Source organism: Gobius niger, assembly GCF_951799975.1.
Source record: "Gobius niger genome assembly, chromosome: 5".
In the NCBI taxonomy this organism is placed as follows: Eukaryota; Metazoa; Chordata; class Actinopteri; order Gobiiformes; family Gobiidae; genus Gobius; species Gobius niger.
This window is the reverse complement of record NC_136856.1, coordinates 34,279,262-34,301,397: the sequence shown is the minus strand read 5'-3', so window position 1 is coordinate 34,301,397 and position 22,136 is coordinate 34,279,262. Positions and strand designations below refer to the sequence as shown.

Genomic DNA, 22,136 nt, shown 5'->3' with positions numbered 1-22,136 from the left:
GCTGTATAATGAAGCTGTATAATGAAGCTGTATAATGAAGCTGTATATAGAAGCTGTATAATGAAGCTGTATATAGAAGCTGTATAATGAAGCTGTATATAGAAGCTGTATAATGAAGCTGTATAATGAAGCTGTATATAGAAGCTGTATAATGAAGCTGTATATAGAAGCTGTATAATGAAGCTGTATATAGAAGCTGTATAATGAAGCTGTATATAGAAGCTGTATAATGAAGCTGTATAATGAAGCTGTATAATGAAGCTGTATATAGAAGCTGTATAATGAAGCTGTATAATGAAGCTGTATATAGAAGCTGTATAATGAAGCTGTATATAGAAGCTGTATAATGAAGCTGTAAATAGAAGCTGTATAATGAAGCTGTATAATGAAGCTGTATATAGAAGCTGTATATAGAAGCTGTATAATGAAGCTGTATATAGAAGCTGTATAATGAAGCTGTATAATGAAGCTGTATATAGCAGCTGTATAATGAAGCTGTATAATGAAGCTGTATAATGAAGCTGTATAATGAAGCTGTATAATGAAGCTGTATAATGAAGCTGTAAATAGAAGCTGTATAATGAAGCTGTATAATGAAGCTGTAAATAGAAGCTGTATAATGAAGCTGTATAATGAAGCTGTATATAGAAGCTGTATAATGAAGCTGTATATAGAAGCTGTATAATGAAGCTGTATATAGAAGCTGTATAATGAAGCTGTATAATGAAGCTGTATAATGAAGCTGTATAATGAAGCTGTATATAGAAGCTGTATATAGCAGCTGTATAATGAAGCTGTATAATGAAGCTGTATATAGAAGCTGTATAATGAAGCTGTATATAGAAGCTGTAAATAGAAGCTGTATAATGAAGCTGTATAATGAAGCTGTATAATGAAGCTGTATATAGAAGCTGTATATAGAAGCTGTATATAGAAGCTGTATATAGAAGCTGTATAATGAAGCTGTATAATGAAGCTGTATAATGAAGCTGTATATAGAAGCTGTATATAGAAGCTGTATAATGAAGCTGTATAATGAAGCTGTATATAGAAGCTGTATAATGAAGCTGTATAATGAAGCTGTATAATGAAGCTGTAAATAGAAGCTGTATAATGAAGCTGTATATAGAAGCTGTATATAGAAGCTGTATAATGAAGCTGTATAATGAAGCTGTATATAGAAGCTGTATATAGAAGCTGTATATAGAAGCTGTATAATGAAGCTGTATATAGAAGCTGTATAATGAAGCTGTATATAGAAGCTGTATATAGAAGCTGTATATAGAAGCTGTATATAGAAGCTGTATAATGAAGCTGTATATAGAAGCTGTATAATGAAGCTGTATAATGAAGCTGTAAATAGAAGCTGTATAATGAAGTTGTATATAGAAGCTGTATAATGAAGCTGTATAATGAAGCTGTATAATGAAGCTGTATATAGAAGCTGTATAATGAAGCTGTATATAGAAGCTGTATAATGAAGCTGTATATAGAAGCTGTATAATGAAGCTGTATAATGAAGCTGTATATAGAAGCTGTATAATGAAGCTGTATATAGAAGCTGTATAATGAAGCTGTATATAGAAGCTGTATAATGAAGCTGTATATAGAAGCTGTATAATGAAGCTGTATAATGAAGCTGTATAATGAAGCTGTATATAGAAGCTGTATAATGAAGCTGTATAATGAAGCTGTATATAGAAGCTGTATAATGAAGCTGTATATAGAAGCTGTATAATGAAGCTGTAAATAGAAGCTGTATAATGAAGCTGTATAATGAAGCTGTATATAGAAGCTGTATATAGAAGCTGTATAATGAAGCTGTATATAGAAGCTGTATAATGAAGCTGTATAATGAAGCTGTATATAGCAGCTGTATAATGAAGCTGTATAATGAAGCTGTATAATGAAGCTGTATAATGAAGCTGTATAATGAAGCTGTATAATGAAGCTGTAAATAGAAGCTGTATAATGAAGCTGTATAATGAAGCTGTAAATAGAAGCTGTATAATGAAGCTGTATAATGAAGCTGTATATAGAAGCTGTATAATGAAGCTGTATATAGAAGCTGTATAATGAAGCTGTATATAGAAGCTGTATAATGAAGCTGTATAATGAAGCTGTATAATGAAGCTGTATAATGAAGCTGTATATAGAAGCTGTATATAGCAGCTGTATAATGAAGCTGTATAATGAAGCTGTTTATAGAAGCTGTATAATGAAACTGTATGATGAAGCTGTATAATGAAGCTGTATAATGAAGCTGTATATAGAAGCTGTATATAGAAGCTGTATATAGAAGCTGTATATAGAAGCTGTATAATGAAGCTGTGTAATGAAGCTGTATATAGAAGCTGTATATAGAAGCTGTATATAGAAGCTGTATATAGAAGCTGTATATAGAAGCTGTATAATGAAACTGTATAATGAAGCTGTATAATGAAGCTGTATAATGAAGCTGTGTAATGAAGCTGTATATAGAAGCTGTATATAGAAGCTGTATAATGAAGCTGTATATAGAAGCTGTAAATAGAAGCTGTATAATGAAGCTGTATATAGAAGCTGTATATAGAAGCTGTATATAGAAGCTGTATAATGAAGCTGTATATAGAAGCTGTAAATAGAAGCTGTATAATGAAGCTGTATAATGAAGCTGTATATAGAAGCTGTATAATGAAGCTGTATAATGAAGCTGTATATAGAAGCTGTATAATGAAGCTGTATAATGAAGCTGTGTAATGAAGCTGTATATAGAAGCTGTATATAGAAGCTGTATAATGAAGCTGTATAATGAAGCTGTATAATGAAGCTGTATAATGAAGCTGTATAATGAAGCTGTATATAAAAGCTGTATATAGAAGCTGTATAATGAAGCTGTATAATGAAGCTGTATATAGAAGCTGTATATAGAAGCTGTATAATGAAGCTGTATAATGAAGCTGTATAATGAAGCTGTATATAGAAGCTGTATAATGAAGCTGTATAATGAAGCTGTGTAATGAAGCTGTATATAGAAGCTGTATATAGAAGCTGTATAATGAAGCTGTATAATGAAGCTGTATAATGAAGCTGTATAATGAAGCTGTATATAGAAGCTGTATAATGAAGCTGTATAATGAAGTTGTATAATGAAGCTGTATAATGAAGCTGTATAATGAAGCTGTATATAAAAGCTGTATATAGAAGCTGTATAATGAAGCTGTATAATGAAGCTGTATATAGAAGCTGTATATAGAAGCTGTATAATGAAGCTGTATAATGAAGCTGTATATAGAAGCTGTATAATGAAGCTGTATAATGAAGCTGTATAATGAAGCTGTATATAGAAGCTGTATATAGAAGCTGTATAATGAAGCTGTATAATGAAGCTGTATAATGAAGCTGTATAATGAAGCTGTATAATGAAGCTGTATATAAAAGCTGTATATAGAAGCTGTATAATGAAGCTGTATAATGAAGCTGTATATAGAAGCTGTATATAGAAGCTGTATAATGAAGCTGTATAATGAAGCTGTATATAGAAGCTGTATAATGAAGCTGTATATAGAGGCTGTATAATGAAGCTGTATAATGAAGCTGTATATAGAAGCTGTATATAGAAGCTGTATAATGAAGCTGTATATAGAAGCTGTATAATGAAGCTGTATAATGAAGCTGTATATAGAAGCTGTATATAGAAGCTGTATAATGAAGCTGTATAATGAAGCTGTATAATGAAGCTGTATAATGAAGCTGTATAATGAAGCTGTATAATGAAGCTGTATAATGAAGCTGTATAATGAAGCTGTATAATGAAGCTGTATATAGAAGCTGTATAATGAAGCTGTATATAGAAGCTGTATAATGAAGCTGTATATAGAAGCTGTATAATGAAGCTGTATATAGAAGCTGTAAATAGAAGCTGTATAATGAAGCTGTGTAAAGAAGCTGTATAATGAAGCTGTATATAGAAGCTGTATATAGAAGCTGTATAATGAAGCTGTATAATGAAGCTGTATAATGAAGCTGTATAATGAAGCTGTATATAGAAGCTGTATAATGAAGCTGTGTAAAGAAGCTGTATATAGAAGCTGTATAATGAAGCTGTATATATAAGCTGTATATAGAAGCTGTATAATGAAGCTGTATATAGGAGCTGTTAAATGAAGCTGTATAATGAAGCTGTATAATGAAGCTGTATATATAAGCTGTATATAGAAGCTGTATAATGAAGCTGTATAATGAAGCGCACAGGTGAAGTCCCTCCTGTCTCTGCGGTCCTGTCCTGACTGTGGTCCTGACGGGGACACTTCAGGTGACTCTGGCCTCACTCACCCCCCCTCCCCTCCCCCCGTACCGCCGAGCAGCTCTGCGCATGCGCGCTTCCTAAACAGTGCTGTTTCGGCCTGTTCCGGCACGGCTCGGCTATCTTCGCCTCTTTGTTTTACGGACCGTGGATTGAAGTGGTCTCCGGCCCGGTACCGAGCGGACCGTCGGCTCTACACAGGTCAGTACTCCGGGACATCCTCCGGGGCTGGGGCCGGGGCTCGGTGTGCGCTGATCGCGGTGTTTAGGCCTGTCTTTCCGCCGCTGCTCGAGCACGCTCTCTCGGTGTTGTGTCCGTGGGGCTGTGGGGTATGGCGGCGCCGGGCCCTGCTGTCCACACGGGGACAGGAGACGGGGGACAGGGGGCACAGACAGGACGGTGCAGGGCACACGGTGTGCCTTGTTGTCCGAGCACCGGCTGGGGCTGCAGCCTGGCGCCTGTCCCCGGGTGAACGCTGCGCCTGTGGGGCGCACGCCTGTGCGGCGGGGAGCAGGGATCCACTCGGTCCGAAGTTCGGCGTGTGTCTGGAGTCTGTGTCTGGAGTGTGGACAGCCGCTCTGATGGACCGGGGCGGGGGTGTCCCGGCTGACATTGGAGCCAACAAGTCCGTGCCTCACATCACGCCTTCTGATGAGCAGCTCCGGAGTTCTGTTCATCTGACTGGTCCTGGGCTGGCGTGGACCTCTGAGAGTCTGCAGCTCTACAGCAGCTCCACATTAGACCACACAAGTCTGTGGAAGTTTGGTAAACAGCACTACAATGAAGGAGTGCTCTGACTGTTGTGTTGTTTACATAAAGACGTTGGAAATGTTCACACTTAAACTTCACTCACTCAGTCAGTCCTGACTCCTGCAGTCAGTGTGGACCAGCCCATAGTGATCTACTGTCCTCCATCTTACTGTGGAGAGGTGTGGACCTGTCTGCGTTTATCAACATCAGAAAGTAGGCCGTCTGTCCCCAAAACAGCTGCAGCCCTGGTCATGATAAATACATCTGCTGTTTCACCTACACGAGGCACTTCAGGAAGTAAACACACCTCTATTAATACCTTTGTCTGACAGTGAAACTGTTCTCCTTTATCTTTAAAAGCTGTAACTTTCTGTGTCGGGGCAGTGAATGGAACTGACCACAGAAACTTTTGTTGTTCAAAAGCAGGCCACACTTGTTTGTCTGAACTCTTTCCATCTTTTCCCAAATTGCAAAATCAGAGGTCCTGTGGTAATATTGTGGACTGTGACATTGCTTTGAAGCTAGGGCTGAACGATATGGACAAAATTTCATATCTCGATATTCATGCCAGATATCTCGACATCGATACAATAAGATAAAACTATGGGTTGGGTGAAAACTACAAAAGAATGCAGTTTTATTGATAAAAATCTATATTGTTTATATCTTGCTTTTTCAATTTGAATATTTTGAATGTTCATATCTTGATATCGATACAATAACGATGCGTCTTTCAGCCCTATTAGTGGCAGCAAACCCCACAAGGCGAGGATCCTAGTCATTTGTGTTTGAGGATAAACGTGGCCCTGTTTTGTACCTGCAGACCAGTGGTTCTCAAACTGTGGTTCGGCTAAAGGCAAAACGTCAACATTCTGGTTTGATGACATACACAGTTTACTCACAATCCGACTAGGGCTGTGCAGTATTTCGCAAAACTTTTATTATTGCGATATTAGCACTTGTGCGATCGATTACTTCATCGTTTTGTATGGAGTTTCTGCTTTCGAGTGCACAGCCGACTCTCTAAGTTTAACCAATCAGGCGCTTCCTTGAACGCTCACAACTAGGGCTGCAATTGCCATTTCTCTGACAGATATTGCGATTGTGATTCAATTTCTTAGTTTTTGTTTATTTTTCATGCCATTGAGCTGCAAATGAACTTCTTGACCTGCTGTTAAACGTCACGGTCCTCAGTCATTACATTTCGGCCAGATCCAAATCCGAAAGAGGCAGAAAAACATGCTTTGTTTTAATGATTCTCGAATAAACGTGACGCTCCCTCACTCTTTCTCCTTATTCATTTCCATGTATATATTTGCATCAAAACCTGCTGTAAACAGGTCCTATGTAGCTTTGTAAAGTGATGCACGCGTACGCCAATGATCGGGGACAGTTTTTTTTACCATCTCAACCCGCTCTCTGATGAATTGATAATTCCGTGACACAGCCCCACCTGCAGGTCGCGAAACACTCACTGCTTGTTCGAAGCGATGAGAATAGGTCACAGTTTGTGCTGCGCGAGGCACACGAGGAGTTTGCTTTCAACGACTGCAGAGACGAACATGATTCTCCTGCTGTAACTTTTGATCTCAAAGGAATTGCGCGACTGGAATACGGGACAGCTCTGGAGAGAGAACGCGTCAGAAACGTACATGATGTGGAAGCTGTGTCAAAAAATTAGCGGTGACAAGGCCAATGACGTACGTCCACAGTCACGTAGGGCCAATCTCACTTTACAACGACTTTATCAAGTTGAAAATCCCAACGCAGTCAAGCGGCGGCTAAGCTGAGAACGACAAACAACAGAACAGAGTCAGAAACCTTTACTGAACATTGAAGGGCCGTCAAATCAGAATAGTATACTTTTGTGTATACTTTTGTCTGAATGTTAATATCAAGCTTCAGTATTTTGGCTTGGATGTAAATAAATAAGGGCATTTTTAACTGTTAACCTTTGCCGTCCACCTAATCAGGAGGCTAGGGTTAGGTTTGGGGTTAGGGTTGGAGTTAGGGTTGGAGTTAGGGTTGGAGTTGGGGTTGGGATTAGGTTAGGGTTGGAGTTGGAGTTAGGGTTGGGGTTAGGGTTGGAGTTGGGGTTAGGTTAGGGTAAGGGTTGGAGTTGGAGTTAGGGTTGGGGTTGGAGTTGGGGTTAGGTTAGGGTAAGGGTTGGGGTTGGGGTTGGAGTTGGGGTTAGGTTAGGTTAGGGTAAGGGTTGGAGTTGGGGTTAGGGTTGGAGTTGGGGTTAGGGTTGGGGTTGGGGTTGGAGTTGGGGTTAGGTTAGGTTAGGTTAGAGTAAGGGTTGGAGTTGGGGTTAGGGTTGGAGTTGGGGTTAGGGTTGGGGTTAGGTTAGGGTAAGGGTTGGAGTTGGGGTTAGGGTTGGAGTTGGGGTTAGGGTTGGAGCTGGGGTTGGAGTTGGAGTTGGGGTTGGGGTTAGGTTAGGGTAAGGGTTGGAGTTGGGGTTAGGGTTGGAGTTGGGGTTAGGGTTGGAGTTGGGGTTGGGGTTGGGTTAGGGTAAGGGTTGGAGTTGGGGTTAGGGTTGGAGCTGGGGTTGGAGTTGGAGTTGGGGTTGGAGTTGGGGTTGGGGTTAGGGTAAGGGTTGGAGTTAGGGTTGGGGTTGGAGTTGGAGTTAGGGTTGGAGTTAGGGTTGGGGTTAGGTTAGGGTTAGGGTTGGCAAATGTGATGTAAGTTGTGTTTCGCCCACACAGATCTTACACATACTTTTAGACACTAGAAGGCCTTAGCTTTCAAATGAGGTATCACACCGGCTGCAAGCTCTCCAGTCCATACGCTTTAAGATTTGGTTTTGCATAATGGTTTGTTTTCACGTGACATCACAACAATCTAAAATTGAGGCAGTGGGCAGGTTAGAATTCCGTGATGGTAACTGTGGTAATGGTCAAAATTTTCTTTTAAGGTTTCTGGCTAATACCTCGGTCATTACCGGGTAATCAACATGAGACACAAACTTTAGCAATGTTCAGTGCTAAGGGTTTCATTATTTTGACATTTAAGTGGAGACAATACTCTAACTCATTTGTGTGATGTTGGTCAGATGAAAGAACTTTCCGTCAAAAGATGAATATATCAGGTTTGTGAATCCAGTCACTTCCAAATAATGATCAATTTCAGATCTTCTTTTCTGAGATTTCTTTCAAAAACTGTCTCTCTTTCTCTCTTTCTTTCCTTCCATCTGATATTATGACCTCGTCAAATTCTAGAATGTGAATGTAACCTAACAGCGATAATAACCCGAAGACGGCGGCTGACAGGTTTTAAGGAACATATTTGTGTGTGGAGCATGTTCTCCCCATGCCTGCCTTCAGATTCCCCATTGCTAAAAAACATGTACTATAGGCCCGGATGAACGATGTCTGTGTGTGTGAGTGAAAGACGGTGGCCTGAAGGTCCGTTGGCGCAGATGTGTGCGAGCTTACTTTCACAGCGTGTGGTGGAATGATTGAATAAAAATGCCGCCCCCTGTGTGAAGCGACTGTCATGTGAAAAGACCTATAGAAATCAGATTCCACTTCACTTTGCTTCGTGGATATGCCATTTCTTTACTGTAGGTGAATGAGAAAACGGGATCGCTGTATTGCACGCCCGTACCGTACATCACAATTTATTTCAATAACGCACAGCCCTGAATTTGACTTTTACAAATATGCTGTAACTGTATAGTTCCATCTTCTCTCCTTCTGTCTTTCATTGTTGAGTCTTGAAATCATCCTGGGACCCCCGCTCAGTGCCTCATGACCCCTCCCGACCCCCACTTGAAGAACCACAGGTCTAGTCCAGTTTTAGACCTCGTAGAGCAGGGATCTCCAACCAGTGGCTCCCCGGTTCTTTCTAAGAAGCCATTTTTGTTACGTAAAAGTAGCTTACAAAGGAAAAAAAAAGATTGGAGATAGTAGAGAGTGTAGTAGAGAGTCATTATGAGGAAAAATGTGTTGTAAGTTTTCTTTAAGCTAATGCTTTAATAATTATTTTATGTGCACTATTAGCACAACCTTAGGTGGTGTTAGCATAACATTGCATGTAGCTTATAGGACTGAAACAACTAATCGAATATTGAAATGGTGATCGATTAATCGTTGGCTGGTTCACACAGACTCGAATAGAGCAAAAATGACATGAACACTGTGTATTTTTTAGACCTATGTTGTTTTTATAGTTCGGGTATGTAATGTTTTGTACATTGTAAAATTCATAAATATCTGTCTGTGTCTCATCCAATCAGAAAGCAGAATTAGCAGTAAGAGCCTCCTACAAACATTCACTTTAAGTTTACTCCAACATGGCGCCACTTTTGCTTCATGTGAATAAAAAAAAAACATTCACCATTCACAGCAAAGTGATCAATTGTAAGAAAGAATTGCTAGATTAATCGATTACAAAATCGTTATTGCAGCTTACCTTCATAGTTTGTCTTTTAGTCATGGTGATGAGTAAACAAGCAGCAACCTCCATCTCTCTTAGTACAGCTGTGTTTTTTGCCTTTTTCTGCAAATTGCATCTATGTTCCACATTGTTCTACTGAATTCTTTTGTACGTCTGTGCCGTGTTTTTGAGGGGTTTGGACGATTTTTTTTTTCACTGCAAAGAGGCCCTGAAGAAAGCAGCATTTTAAACATAAACAAACAGCTAGCTTCTGAGCTAAAGACATTTGAGACCAACAAATTTCTTCTTCTGAGACACTGAAGAGGTCCCAAGAGCCCCCCACACCTGCAGCACAGTGGAGGCGTCACAAGAGGGACAAACGAGGAGGTGTCCGGGCAAGACTCACAGCTAAGCCACACCTGCCTTCTGTTGCTACTATTGTTCTGGCTAATGTTTGTTCACTGGAGAATTAAATAGATTAACTGCTAAGCTAACCAGAAGACGGTGAAAGACTGTTGTGGTGCAGAGGGAGCTGCGCAGGAGGTAAAGGAAGGAGGAGGTGGAGCTGACCAGTGCAGGACACCACGCTCTGAAACCGGGACAAACCCAGGAGGTGCTGCACCATTTCAGAGGATCATAGGAGACTTAAGGCAGCCAGGTTTCCACCGGGTGCTACAGTTTCCCCGACCTCCAAAAACATGCTGGTCAGGTCGGCCCACAGTGGCGGCGCGGCTCAGTCGCAGCGGCTCAGGACTAACACCTAAACACAATTTCGTTGTGCGGTTGTACAATGACAAATAAAGCGCTTACTTACTTGCTTTTAGCTGCTTTTTTCCTCAAGTATTTACCTTGGCACCTCCTGAATAATTCATTGCACGTTACAAAACTTTTCTGTTGTAAACGTCCCGTGATTAAATGATTTGCATGTTGCGATATTGTGTACTAAAGTGTGTGTGATTTGTGGCTCTTTCTCTGCTTGTGCAGGACCGCAGGAGCACAGACCCCTGCGCCGGCTCCATGAGAGGCCCCCTTACGATGAGGAGCTGAACAGGCTGGTCCTCTGCTCCTCCACCCAGCCCACGCATGGCGGTGCTAGGGGTAAGCCTCCTCTCAGCCCAAGTACCATTTACCATGCTTTTTCTGTGGCCTTTTGTCGCTAGCGAGACGGAGATTTCCAGGAAGTAACTACAATATCTCGACAGAACGGCCGGTTTCCCACGCTTCACAAATTGACAAATATTGACATGTTTGGTGTCCACGTGTTCTGCGGAAGGTGCTCGAGATTTCGCTGTAATCTAAATATGGTCATTTCCTTTGTGGGAGACAGCAGCGGCTAAAAGCGGCTAAAGTATGTTAGTTTTTACGCCCCGAGATGCTGAATGTTTTACAGGGTGGAGGCCCCAGTTGTTTATGTTTTAAGGTTGTGGAATATGCCTCAATGTCCAATGCTGTTTAAAACACACGAATAGTGCGTCTATCTGACCTTTTAAATGGTGTTGTTTCTGTCTGTAGAACCCCGACATGCTGACCAGGAAGATCAAACTGTGTCACATCAACGCCCACATCACGTGCCGCCTATGCGAGGGCTACCTGATCGACGCTACCACGGTCACCGAGTGCTTACACACCTGTACGTACCGCTACACTGCACCTGGACACGCCCGTCTACTTTCACGTTTGTGGAGAGTCATGGCACACGAGTCAGTGATGAGACCAGTGATGAGACCAGGGATGAGGAAGTGTGCGAAAAGTTCAATTTTAAACCCTATTCGTATGGGATTAGAGTTACCTATGGACCTCAGGTAGAATGTCAATATTGCTGACGTCTTCGGAGTTTCTGCCCGTACGAATCTGCCATGTCGGTCATTCAGGGTAATTCTGCAAAACTTCTCAGTCCACAGGTGATTCTAGTCCCGTGCGAATTGACATTTTGGAGTTTGGAAAGTTTTTAACCAGCGTAATGAAGTGTAAATAAGTGCAACATCGATTCAAAACGTAATTTTATCAGCATATTTAAGAAAAAACTCAAACGTTACAGAGGGGGACCGGAAGTCCAACCCCGTAGTCATGGCAACGTTAGACAGACCAACACGGAGACGGAGGGCTTTACAGAGGAGACTCTTTCAGAGCGAATGGATTAAAGGAGAAAGTGAAAAAAAGTGACAAAAAAGTGACAATAAATTGACAATAATGAAAAAATGTTGACAAAAAATGTGACAAAAATGTGGCAAAAAAGCGATGAAAATGTGACTACAATGAGATGAGTTTTGTAAGTCTTAGTGTTCAAATGAGGTGTTACAGCGGCCTACAGGATTTGGGTAAAGCTGGATTAAAATGCTCTCGGTTCAAGCGGGTGTTAAGTTAAGCAGCACAGGTGAAACTCGGAAAATTAGAATATTGTTCAAAAGTTAATTTACTTCTGTCATTCAACTTAAAATGTGAGAATAATGTATGATATAGACTCATTACATGCAACGTTGTTTGTTATAATTTTGATTATGGCTTACAGCCCGTTTTTACAAGCTGAGCCATAATAATCAAAATGATAACAAATAAAGGCTATACATATCTCACTTTGCATGTAATGAGTATATAATCATATGTTAGTTTCACAGTTTAAGTTGAATAACAGAAATGTTTCACCAGTAAATTGTCTCCTCTGGGATCAGAATGCCTTAAATGCGTGTGATTCTTGTGTTTGCTTAACCCAGGCCTTCTCAAACTCTCAAAACCTTCTCAAACATTAGAGCGGAGCGTGTGGTATTACCAGAACTGCAGTTGCAGCTTTGGCCTGTGGGGGCAGCGTCCTAAAAAGATGTGCACAGTCTGCTGGAATAGAGCTACACTTTAGACACTGCTGCTGACAATAAACTCTTGAGGTCCCTTTTCAGATTATTGGCTTGTATGAAAATAGTTGAATAAAGATAGTTTTATAATTGGCCTTACTGATGATAGAGCTGCAACACTTATATACATTGTTTACTGGTGTTAATGCTCCTCTTATTGGAAAATGATAAGCTCTCTTTTGAAACATAGTGATGCAAGTAAGGACTAAACAACTCGGAGCCGTGCATTAGACGGTTATAATGCACGACGCGCAGCGGAGCGACGTTATAACGTTGTGCAGTGCATTATAACCGTCTAATGCACGGCTCCGAGTTGTTTAATCCGCTTATACCATGGTCCCACAAACGTAATATTTATAATAAATGTTTTTTTTCATTTACTAAACTCACTAAATATGCCAGACCACCGGGACTATTTTATGTGGGTTATTAGCCGGTCACTGAAGGCTCGTCTCAGCGAGTCTTTCTCCGCAGCTATTACGAGGATCTCAGTCAGGCTCAACGACACAACATCAGCACAGAATCACAACACAACAGGACTAACCCGGCACTTTTCCGTGGAAGTAAACACCGATATGCAGCACTCGTGGGCAGGAGTTATTTCACTTTTACGCTGTTTAACCTGAAGCTAGCTAGCTAGCTCAACAAGCTCAACTGTTTATGGAAACAGCTGCGGTGGAGTCGCTCACACCTGGGCCCCACGAACTGAAACTTTTATGTTTGACTTTACTAATCCAGACAAATATGCTTCAATGCAGGATCATTTTATGTACGCTTGAAAATGATGAATAGTGCCTTAACCGTTTTCAATAGAAATGGAAAGCTCATATTTTATTAACAGTAGCTAACCTAGCTGCTTATTCTCCTCTACTTCACATTTATCAAACGTTTTGTTTTGGCCAAAAACGTTGAAATTAACCACAAAATCATTGCATTAGTTCCTGTCAGTCACTAATTACGCGTTTATCTTATTCAGCTGTGTCATACGTTGCTATTTGTACCACGTTTTAGGAGACAACAGAACTCTCACCATAACTCTGCTTTTTAGTGTTGATATTTTTTTTCTTAAATAAATTCCAATATGTTTACAGTTTCAGTGCAATGAGCTTTTTAGATTTAGTAAAAGAATACCCTTTTCTGACCTTTTGATCTAAAGTTTCTACGTCTACACGTTTCAGTCCGGTCTTGTCCCGTACGTTGAAGCGCATATGACAGGTTTTAATGCTTTTGAAAATATGATGTTATCCATAATTTTATTTCAGTGAAGCAGCAATTTTAATAAAGAATTGTTGGTCAGGAAAGGTATTTTTATTTTTAAGCTGCTGACAAGAAGTGACATAGAAGAAGGTAACGTTCTATATGTTTGTTAAGTGTGACATCACAACTTCCTCTTCCGGGTCCTAGCAGACCAACAAATATGCGAGAAAAAAACATTAAAAACTCTTAAAAATTATGAATAATGAATAAACTAAAAAAAACTCTTAAAAACAACAATCAATATTCCTGAAACTCAACAGAGAGTTACTGAACATACTTATTTATCAGGCCCATTAGCCAATAATGCTGCACCTACTGCTATAAAAGTAAAATTTACCAAAATCGCTAACCCCGGAAGTAGTGACTTGCTAATGAGTCTGAGAAATAAGTAGGTTCAGTAACTCCGCGGCGTTTCAGAAATATTGATGGTTGTGTTTAAGAGTTTTTTTATGTTTTTTTTCTCACATATTTGCCGGTCCCGGAAGCAGAAGTCGTGACGTCACACTTAACAAACGTATAGCAATTTGACTCGCTCATTTCCCATTGACTTAACCCTCGTGTCGCCTTCGCGGGTCTTTTTGACCCGCTGTCATGTTCCGGGCATTTGGATGCAAGGTGACACAAGGGGGCGCCGTTCCAGCCTTCTCAGTGTAAATGTGAGTTGACTTTCTTCAGAGTGAGACTTTAGGTCAGACACCATGAGTGACAGTAACATGACGCTAATTGCAGTGAGCTCTTTGTTTGCAGTAAAAAGTCTGAGGCCTCATTGCTCTTCAGTCACAGACTGAGAAGTGAAGAAGGAAGTCATGGAGCTTCTGCTTTAGACAGAACTTCAGACTTCTGCTGCATGTAAGAATCATATTATATCATATCAAATGTTGTAATCTGTAAAGCACTTTGTGATACCTGTTGGTATGAAAAGCGCTTTATAAATAAAGTTTGATTGATTGATTATATTCTGAAACTCAAATCTGTAGTAAAAACATAATATATTGAAAATAATTACAATTACAAAAAAAGTTTTTTTTAAATTTACTCTCATTCTAAAAAAGAAAACCCAAACAAACCCTAACCATTTGTATCTGCTGTAGAGTCATGTTTGTCCCAGTTCCTCTGAGTCGTGGTGCAGCAGGACTGATGTGGACAGATGTTACAGAAGAAGCTTGTGAGGTTCATTTCTTCAACAGTTACTATAGTAACTATTTTCTCCAAAGTAAAAGTAGATCTACCACAGTCCTGTCCACATCTGTCATGGTCCACCATGACCCACCATGACTCAGAGGAACTGGGACGAACATGACTTTACAGCAGATACAAATGGTTAGGGTTTGTTTGTTTGTTTGTTTTAATTTTTTTTTAGAATGAGAGTAAATAAAACTTTTTTTTTGATTAGATACATGATTTTCCAAATATTTTTCTTTTTATTTATTTGTAATAATTATTTCCATATATTATGTTTTTACTACAGATTTGGGTTTCAGAATATGATCAATGAATCTTTATTTATAAAGCACTTTGCATACCGAAAGGTATCAGAAAGTGCTTTACAGATTACAACATTTGACATGATGTAATATGACTCTTGCATGCAGCACATGCAGCAGAAGTCTGAAGTTCTGTCTAAAGCAGAAGCTCCATGACTTCCTTCTTCACTTCTCAGTCTGTGACTGAAGAGCAATGAGGCCTCAGCCTTTTTACTGCAAACAAAGAGCTCACTGTATTTAGCGTCATGTTACTGTCACTCATGGTGTCTGACCTAAAGTCTCACTCTGAAGAAAGTCAACTCACATTTACACTGAGAAGGTTGGAAGGGCGCCCCCTTGTGTCACCTTGCATCCAAATGCCCGGAACATGACAGCGGGTCAAAAAGACCCGCGAAGGCGACACGAGGGTTAACATGGTAGCAGGGCAACAGTTTAAAGTTGTTTACCTTCTTCTACGTCACTTCCTCTTGGTGTCCAATAGGGAAGTGAAATTTTAAACATTACAAAAATGGCCAAACTAAAGAAAACTGGGTACAATCTTTATCAAAATCTTAGATATAATTGTGTTAACTATGTTTTAGCAAAAATTGTGTCTAATGTGTGGTATGAACTTTAACGCTCTTGTGTGTGTGCACAGTCTGCCGCAGCTGCCTGGTCAAGTACCTGGAGGAGAACAACACATGCCCCACGTGCCGCATCGTCATCCACCAAAGCCACCCGCTGCAGTACATCGGGTGAGTACTTCAGTGTGTCGCTTGAGTAAAAGTACAGATTGCTCTTCTCATATATTACGCCAATACGAGTAAAGGTTTCTTGGTCAACTAGTGACTTACTCTTAAAGGAATAGGCCACCGTTTTTACATACTGAGATATGTTCTTACCTAACCTTAGTCGAGTTAATATATCCCCGTCTGGTCTTTGTCCGTGCGCTCTGTCACGCAAACGGAGCACATACGCAGCCTCTCCCACATGTCATATAGCTCCAAAAAAGCTCATGATAGAAGCTACCAAGCTCTTCCACGTGTTCCCTATTTAAATAAAGTTACGCGAAGTATTTTCATGCGAAGTATATTTACACAGAAATGTAACATGTTGATTTTATAAGCAGATAAAAAGGGGGACTATATTGTGAGGCGTAATGATACAACGTATCAACGTCCGCGCAGTAACTCCTAAAGGTTATTGACGGAAGTGAGCGGGGGGAAGTCTTTAGGAGTTACTGCGTGAGTTACTATATCCACTTTAAGCATTTCCCACTTATTTTCTTTGTAAAACTTATAATATTTCATGTTTATAGCAGCTTGTGGTAGTTTAGGATATGATTATGCCGTTTTAGAACAAAGGTTTACTGTCATTTTTATGCCTGGGAGTTGACAGTATCTAGTATCGTTAGAGTCAATAATATCGTTTATCACGATACTTTCCTGCCTCAATATATCGAACTTCAAATTTGCAATCGTGACAGGCCTACATTTATTCAACGTAAAAGGTAAAAGTATGGATGTGAATTATTACTTTGCGCTTTCTCAAACATGGGCTGAATGTCCGCACTATTCTGTGTGTAGTTCGCTTTACCGCGGTCACGCCATATTGTCGTGGTGTCCGAATGTCCAGACAGAAAAAAAAGGAGTGTGCTCAAAATGTCCCACAATGCACTCTAGAAAAGTGGGGTGCAGCGTTTACTTGAATAAGCCACTTAAAGATGCACTTTTTATGCTGGAAAAAAAAAGTTTATATTTGCACGTATTTGACCTTAGAGACCCGTAGAGACCCAGTGGCTGCATGACCTGCATGACGCCTTTACTTTCCATCACGCTGGTCTCTACAACGCTCCAGGATCAATGGTTTTGTAGGTTTTCTGGTGAGAGGGTCCGTCAGCAGTGAAAACCTTCCAAACAATTGATCCTGGTGCGTTGTAGAGACCACAAGGTCAAATACGCGCAAATATAAATGTTTTTCTTTTTACATAAAAAGTTGCATAAAGCACCTTTTAAAGGGGCTAGATGCAAGTTGGTCATTTTATCCTCACTACTGCCACCTCAGGTCTTACGCGTAACTGCAGTTTCTATATTAAGCATGTGCATGACGGCACTTCAGACCTGAAGTAACACCTTTCTGAGTGACAGTGCAGGATTTTAGAGGCAGTTGTGGTGAACAGGTCTGAGCTCAGACTACACATTAGGACATGGAGGAACATGTAGGGGGAGGAACATACTAGGGCTGAAACAACTAATCCATTAATGAAATAGTCTACAACTATTTTAGTAATCGATTAATCGTTTTCCAGTAAACACAGACTGAAATGGAGCAAAAATGACATGAAAATTGTGTATTTTTTAATGAAAACCTACTTTGTTTTTAAATTTAGGGTCTGTAGTGTTCTGTCAGAAATCAGAAAGCAGAATGAGCGCCAAGAGCCTCCTACAAACATTCACTTTAAAGGAACAGGCCAGCATTTTTCCTTACTGAGATATGTTCTTACCTGAGCTTAGACGAGTTGATACGTACCTGTCTGGTCTTTATGCCTGTGGAAGAGCGTGGTCGCTTCTAACTTAACCCCCATTTGGAGCTATTGGAATATGCTGGGAGAGGCCAAATGCAAACAACATCTATGGTCGTTTTGCATGACTGAGTGAACACACAAAGACCAGACAGGTACACATCAACTCGTCTAAGCTCAGGGAAGAACATATCAAGCGATGCCACATTAGCGTTATGTGATTTAAAAAAATATAATTTTCATGCACCATTCACAGCCAAGCGATTAATCGTGTAAATAATCGGTAGATTAATCGATTACCAAATAATCACTAGTTGCTGCAGCCCTAGAAAATACATGATTTAAACATTTCTAAACTCCGTGTAGTCCCTTTAATATAAATGGTAACGGTGAAAAGTGGCTTACGTGTGACCTTTCGCTTGAACTAAATGATCGATAGCTCCCCCTCTCAGGGAAAAAGGCAATAATCCAAGCCCTTTTCATCATTTATGTCAAATCCACGTGAAAGAAAGCGTTTCTGACCGATATTTATCCGTAAATATGAAACTCTCTTGAATTTAAACAGTCTTTATTTGGTTCTTTAAGGCAACATGGCAGGGACAAATAACCTGCTGAATATTGAAAATGTATATCAATATTTATATACTTTAATTCATTAGTCGTTAAACTTATATAATGTGGTCCCTAGTCGCTATTCCAAACTTAAGTTGTCATGGTATGACACCATCGGTGCAAAAAAAGCTTCAGGTTTGATATCTGGCTGGTTAAGATGGGCAATGGATGTTGAGTCTTTGTCCTTTTCTTCCATCATTTTTATAATTTAATTCTAAATTACCATAAAAATCCAGCTTCAGAGTCCCATATTTAAGTAGTTTTCATAGTTTGAGAGCTCATTTTGAGAGCCAGGCGCTGGGTGAGGCTCATGGTTCATCTCAAAAAGTTGTAGTGCAACATGTAGCCACCAGGTGTCAGCGCCTCCCCATGAACTGGCCTTTGGAGGACTTCACCTGATCTAAAAGAGTCAGATCACATCCAGTCCTCTGAGCTTATTTTTTAATACATAGCAGGTCAACACCGGAATGATGGAAAGTACTTTTGTAAAGTAGAATCAGAGATGTAAATGAGGGTAGGGTTATGTACTCCTACATAACCCTACGTAACCCTACGTAACCCTACAGGATACGCTAGAACCGCTCCAGGCCCAGTCCACTGCTGTCGATCTGTGCTATTTTTTAACATAAGCATGAAAGTTGAGCTCTGTGGAAGATTCTACTCGATGTCCGCGATAAAGAGAATATTCCAACCTCTGTAAGAGTTTAGATCTTTTAGAATTGAATGACAATAAATGAGTAATAACAGGATTGTCTTTATGAGAATGGGTTCGAGACTTGCTCTTTGTTTTGTACAGAGTTGTCATTTTTTTTATTACTAGAATGCTCACTCCAGCCACTAGGGGGCAGCCAAAAAACAAAAGGAAATAATTCCACATGTGTCCAGCAGAGGGCACTGACATAATGAGATATCAGGATATAAACAACATTTGATTGCCACATGGTAAACAGTCAGCTGAGTGTGGGGCGAATGAATCATGACTACAATGTAGCACTTTGATAAACTTGTGACACAGCCTGGTAAAGCATTATTATTATTTATGAAGCTGCAGTCCTGTCAGGCTTTGGACCAAATTGTCACTATTTTGAAATCGCAGCTAATTATTATGATTAATTTATAGGAATATGTTTTCTCATTTATGTTAAATGTGGCCTGCGACTCACCGTGGGAGCTGAATTTGGGTCCAGGACCCAAACTGAGTTTGACACTCCTGGCTTAAATCGTGCTTTTAAACTCCAGCACCTCATACCTTGAGGATCTTGCCAAAATATCTATTTTTTTAAGTGGTCAACAAAACTAATTCTTTCAGTATTTAACTATATGTTGTGTTCAAAATGAAGCAAAAATACTCAAATTCAAACCTTGTGCTGAGAATCATCATTAAAATTATCTTTCTTTTACAATAATAGGAATACGACTACTTTTATCTTATCTGTAATAATTCCAATTACCCCTGCCAAGTGCTCAGGTTCCCCCAGGGGTTGGGAAACACTAGGTTAGACGTAGCTCGCCATAGTTCTCATGCTGCGGGCCTTTAGACCAGTTTCACACTCATTGTCTCTTTTGTGCTTTTCGTTGCAGCCATGACAGAACAATGCAGGACATCGTCTACAAGCTGGTACCGGGACTACAGGAGGGTGAGGCTCTTTCTGCTGCAATTCCACCAACATAAAGGATTATAGAGCCCAGTGATACATATGTGCCTTTCCCAACAAAAACAATTAAAGCGGAGTTCAAACTATATTAGTGTAGAAAGATACACTGGAATCACACTTTTTATCACACACCAATTAAGCCAAGCCAGAATCGCGTCCATATGGATGTTTTTTCACAGCAAATTGTTCTGTAGAAGTGAAAAGTTACACTTGTTGCTAATGTTAGCATATGTAGCTTGAAGCTAGCTTTAGCTTCCTGGTTAGCATTGTCTGTTTTTTAACTATTGATCTTCATAACTCAGTATTTGTTCAAGTAATGGTGGAGAAGTGGGAGAAAGTTTAGCCTTTCCTTTGTTTCTTTTCCCTCTGGCTGCTTTGGACATGACCATATATGGGCAATTCCAAACATGCCGTCTGTATTGGCTGCGTTCACGTGACATCCCTTTCTACAGAGCCTAGGTTTAAAATTGAGGTTTTGGGCAGGAAAGAAGTCCATGATGGTAACTATGGCAACTGTCAAAATGTCCAGATACTTTTATCTTGGTTTTTGGCTCATGTCTGTCATTTGTGGGATTATCCACATGAAACAAAAATGGTCACAATATTCAGCGTCTTTTCTGTCAAACAGCGCATTACAAAGTCATGAAAGCCTTAAAGCTACATTATGGAACTTTTTATTGAAAGGAACCCACTTATATGTGTGAATATTTGACCTTTCAGTGACCCAGTGGCCGTATGGGTGGGCAGCATGGCGGCCTTACTTTCCATCCCTGTGGCATTTGTAATGCTCTGGGTCCATTGTTTGTTAGGTTTCCAGTAGGTTTTCTCTGGTGATGAATCTATCACCATGGTTACGCATACATTCCATCTAGAAAACCTACCAGAAACCCTAAAAAACCTGAAATGACATTAAGCCTGTAGTGTCCTAGAGGCCACCGGGATGGAAAGCAAAGGCACCATGTTGACCACCCACAGCTCATGGGTCACTGAAAGGTCAATAATGCACTTGTATTCACTTTCTATGTTGCAAACAAAGTTGCATAATGCACGTTTAAAGTCATTCAAAGCTTTAAATTGGATTTAAACTGGCAATAAATCTAAATTTCATAGAAAATAGAATTTTTCCTTAGAGACAGAACCCACAGCAATGACATTGCTCACTTTTTCACGGCAAACTTTTGTCAAAAACTATGGGCTAAAACAAATTTTGCCGCAGCTATGATGGAATTTTGACCCAATCTTTTGCTCAAAAGTTGTGCGTTGTGTTCAATTTGGTTTTTCAATATCCAGACTTCCCCTTATTCCCCTGTTTGACTGAATATTTACAAATAGAAATGAAGTATGCACTGATATTTTGTTTTGCATTTGTGGCATTAAAGATATAGTTTTTAGGGATTCAAATAGCATTAAAAAGCATCTACTTTGAGGTGCTGACACCTCTGGAAACCCTGATAAACATTATTATCTCATAAAGGTGTCCAAAAGTGGTGACAATATTCAAAAACATGTGCGTGATTAAAGGATTTTGAGCCGTGAGATGAATGTGGCCGGTTTGTGAGTCCAATCACTTCCAAATAATGATCCATTGTGGCAGTTTTCTTTTTGGATGCTTCTGTCCCTGCCCTCCATCTGAGATTATAAAATCCTGAAACTTTTGATCGTGACCGCAACCTGTTCGGAGAAAAAAGTTTTGTCAACTAGAAAATGTCTGAGAAAAGTAAAAGTTTGCTGCTGCCAGTGTTAATAAACATATTTTAATTTAGTTTTAGTCTTAGTCTTTTGACGAAAATGTTATTCGATTTTAGTGTAGTTTTAGTCAAAAAAATATCTTCAATTTTAGTCTAGTTTTAGTCGACTAAAATTGCAAGTAAATTTAGTCTACTAAATTTAAGACTAATTTAGTGGACTTTGCATTTATAATATTCATTATAATCATATTTACTCTTGTTCTTCTGCTTCATGGAGCTGCTCCACATGATAAAGCTCAGAGCTGATCCTTTGGCAGAGAATTTACATGATCTGAGGCTCTTTCAGACGGTCAACAGGAGTTTGGATAATTTTAGTCTCTCCTTTTCATTTTTATTTAGTCTTATTTTAGTCGACTAAAATATCTGGACAGTTTAGTCATAGTTTTAGTCTCATGAAAAACTTTTAATTTAGTTTTAGTCCAATTTTAGTCGTCAAAAATATCACTTTGACTAAAATTAAGACTGGCTGCTGCACTGTCAGGACAGAGCAACAGCAACCTGGTAAACGGCGTCCAAGTCGAAACGTAAAACTCAGATCCTGATTCAGTCCATGTTAAAGGTACGAGATGCAAGTTTGCCCATTTTTTACTCACTACTGCCACCTCAGGTCAGACGTGTAGCT

At 39.7% G+C, this 22,136-nt stretch overlaps 1 protein-coding gene across 1 annotated transcript in view; it reads left to right on the top strand.

The window, feature by feature from the left end:
* The first annotated feature begins 4,233 nt into the window (after positions 1-4,233).
* pcgf3 (polycomb group ring finger 3) overlaps positions 4,234-22,136 on the top strand; it is a 45,687-nt gene continuing 27,784 nt past the window's right edge. The window contains exons 1-5 of the mRNA XM_079556732.1: positions 4,234-4,486; positions 10,397-10,510; positions 10,925-11,042; positions 15,637-15,733; positions 19,693-19,748. Coding sequence (XP_079412858.1) covers positions 10,496-10,510; positions 10,925-11,042; positions 15,637-15,733; positions 19,693-19,748 — 286 coding nt within the window. The 5' untranslated portion in view covers positions 4,234-4,486; positions 10,397-10,495. The remainder of the gene's footprint in view (positions 4,487-10,396; positions 10,511-10,924; positions 11,043-15,636; positions 15,734-19,692; positions 19,749-22,136) is intronic.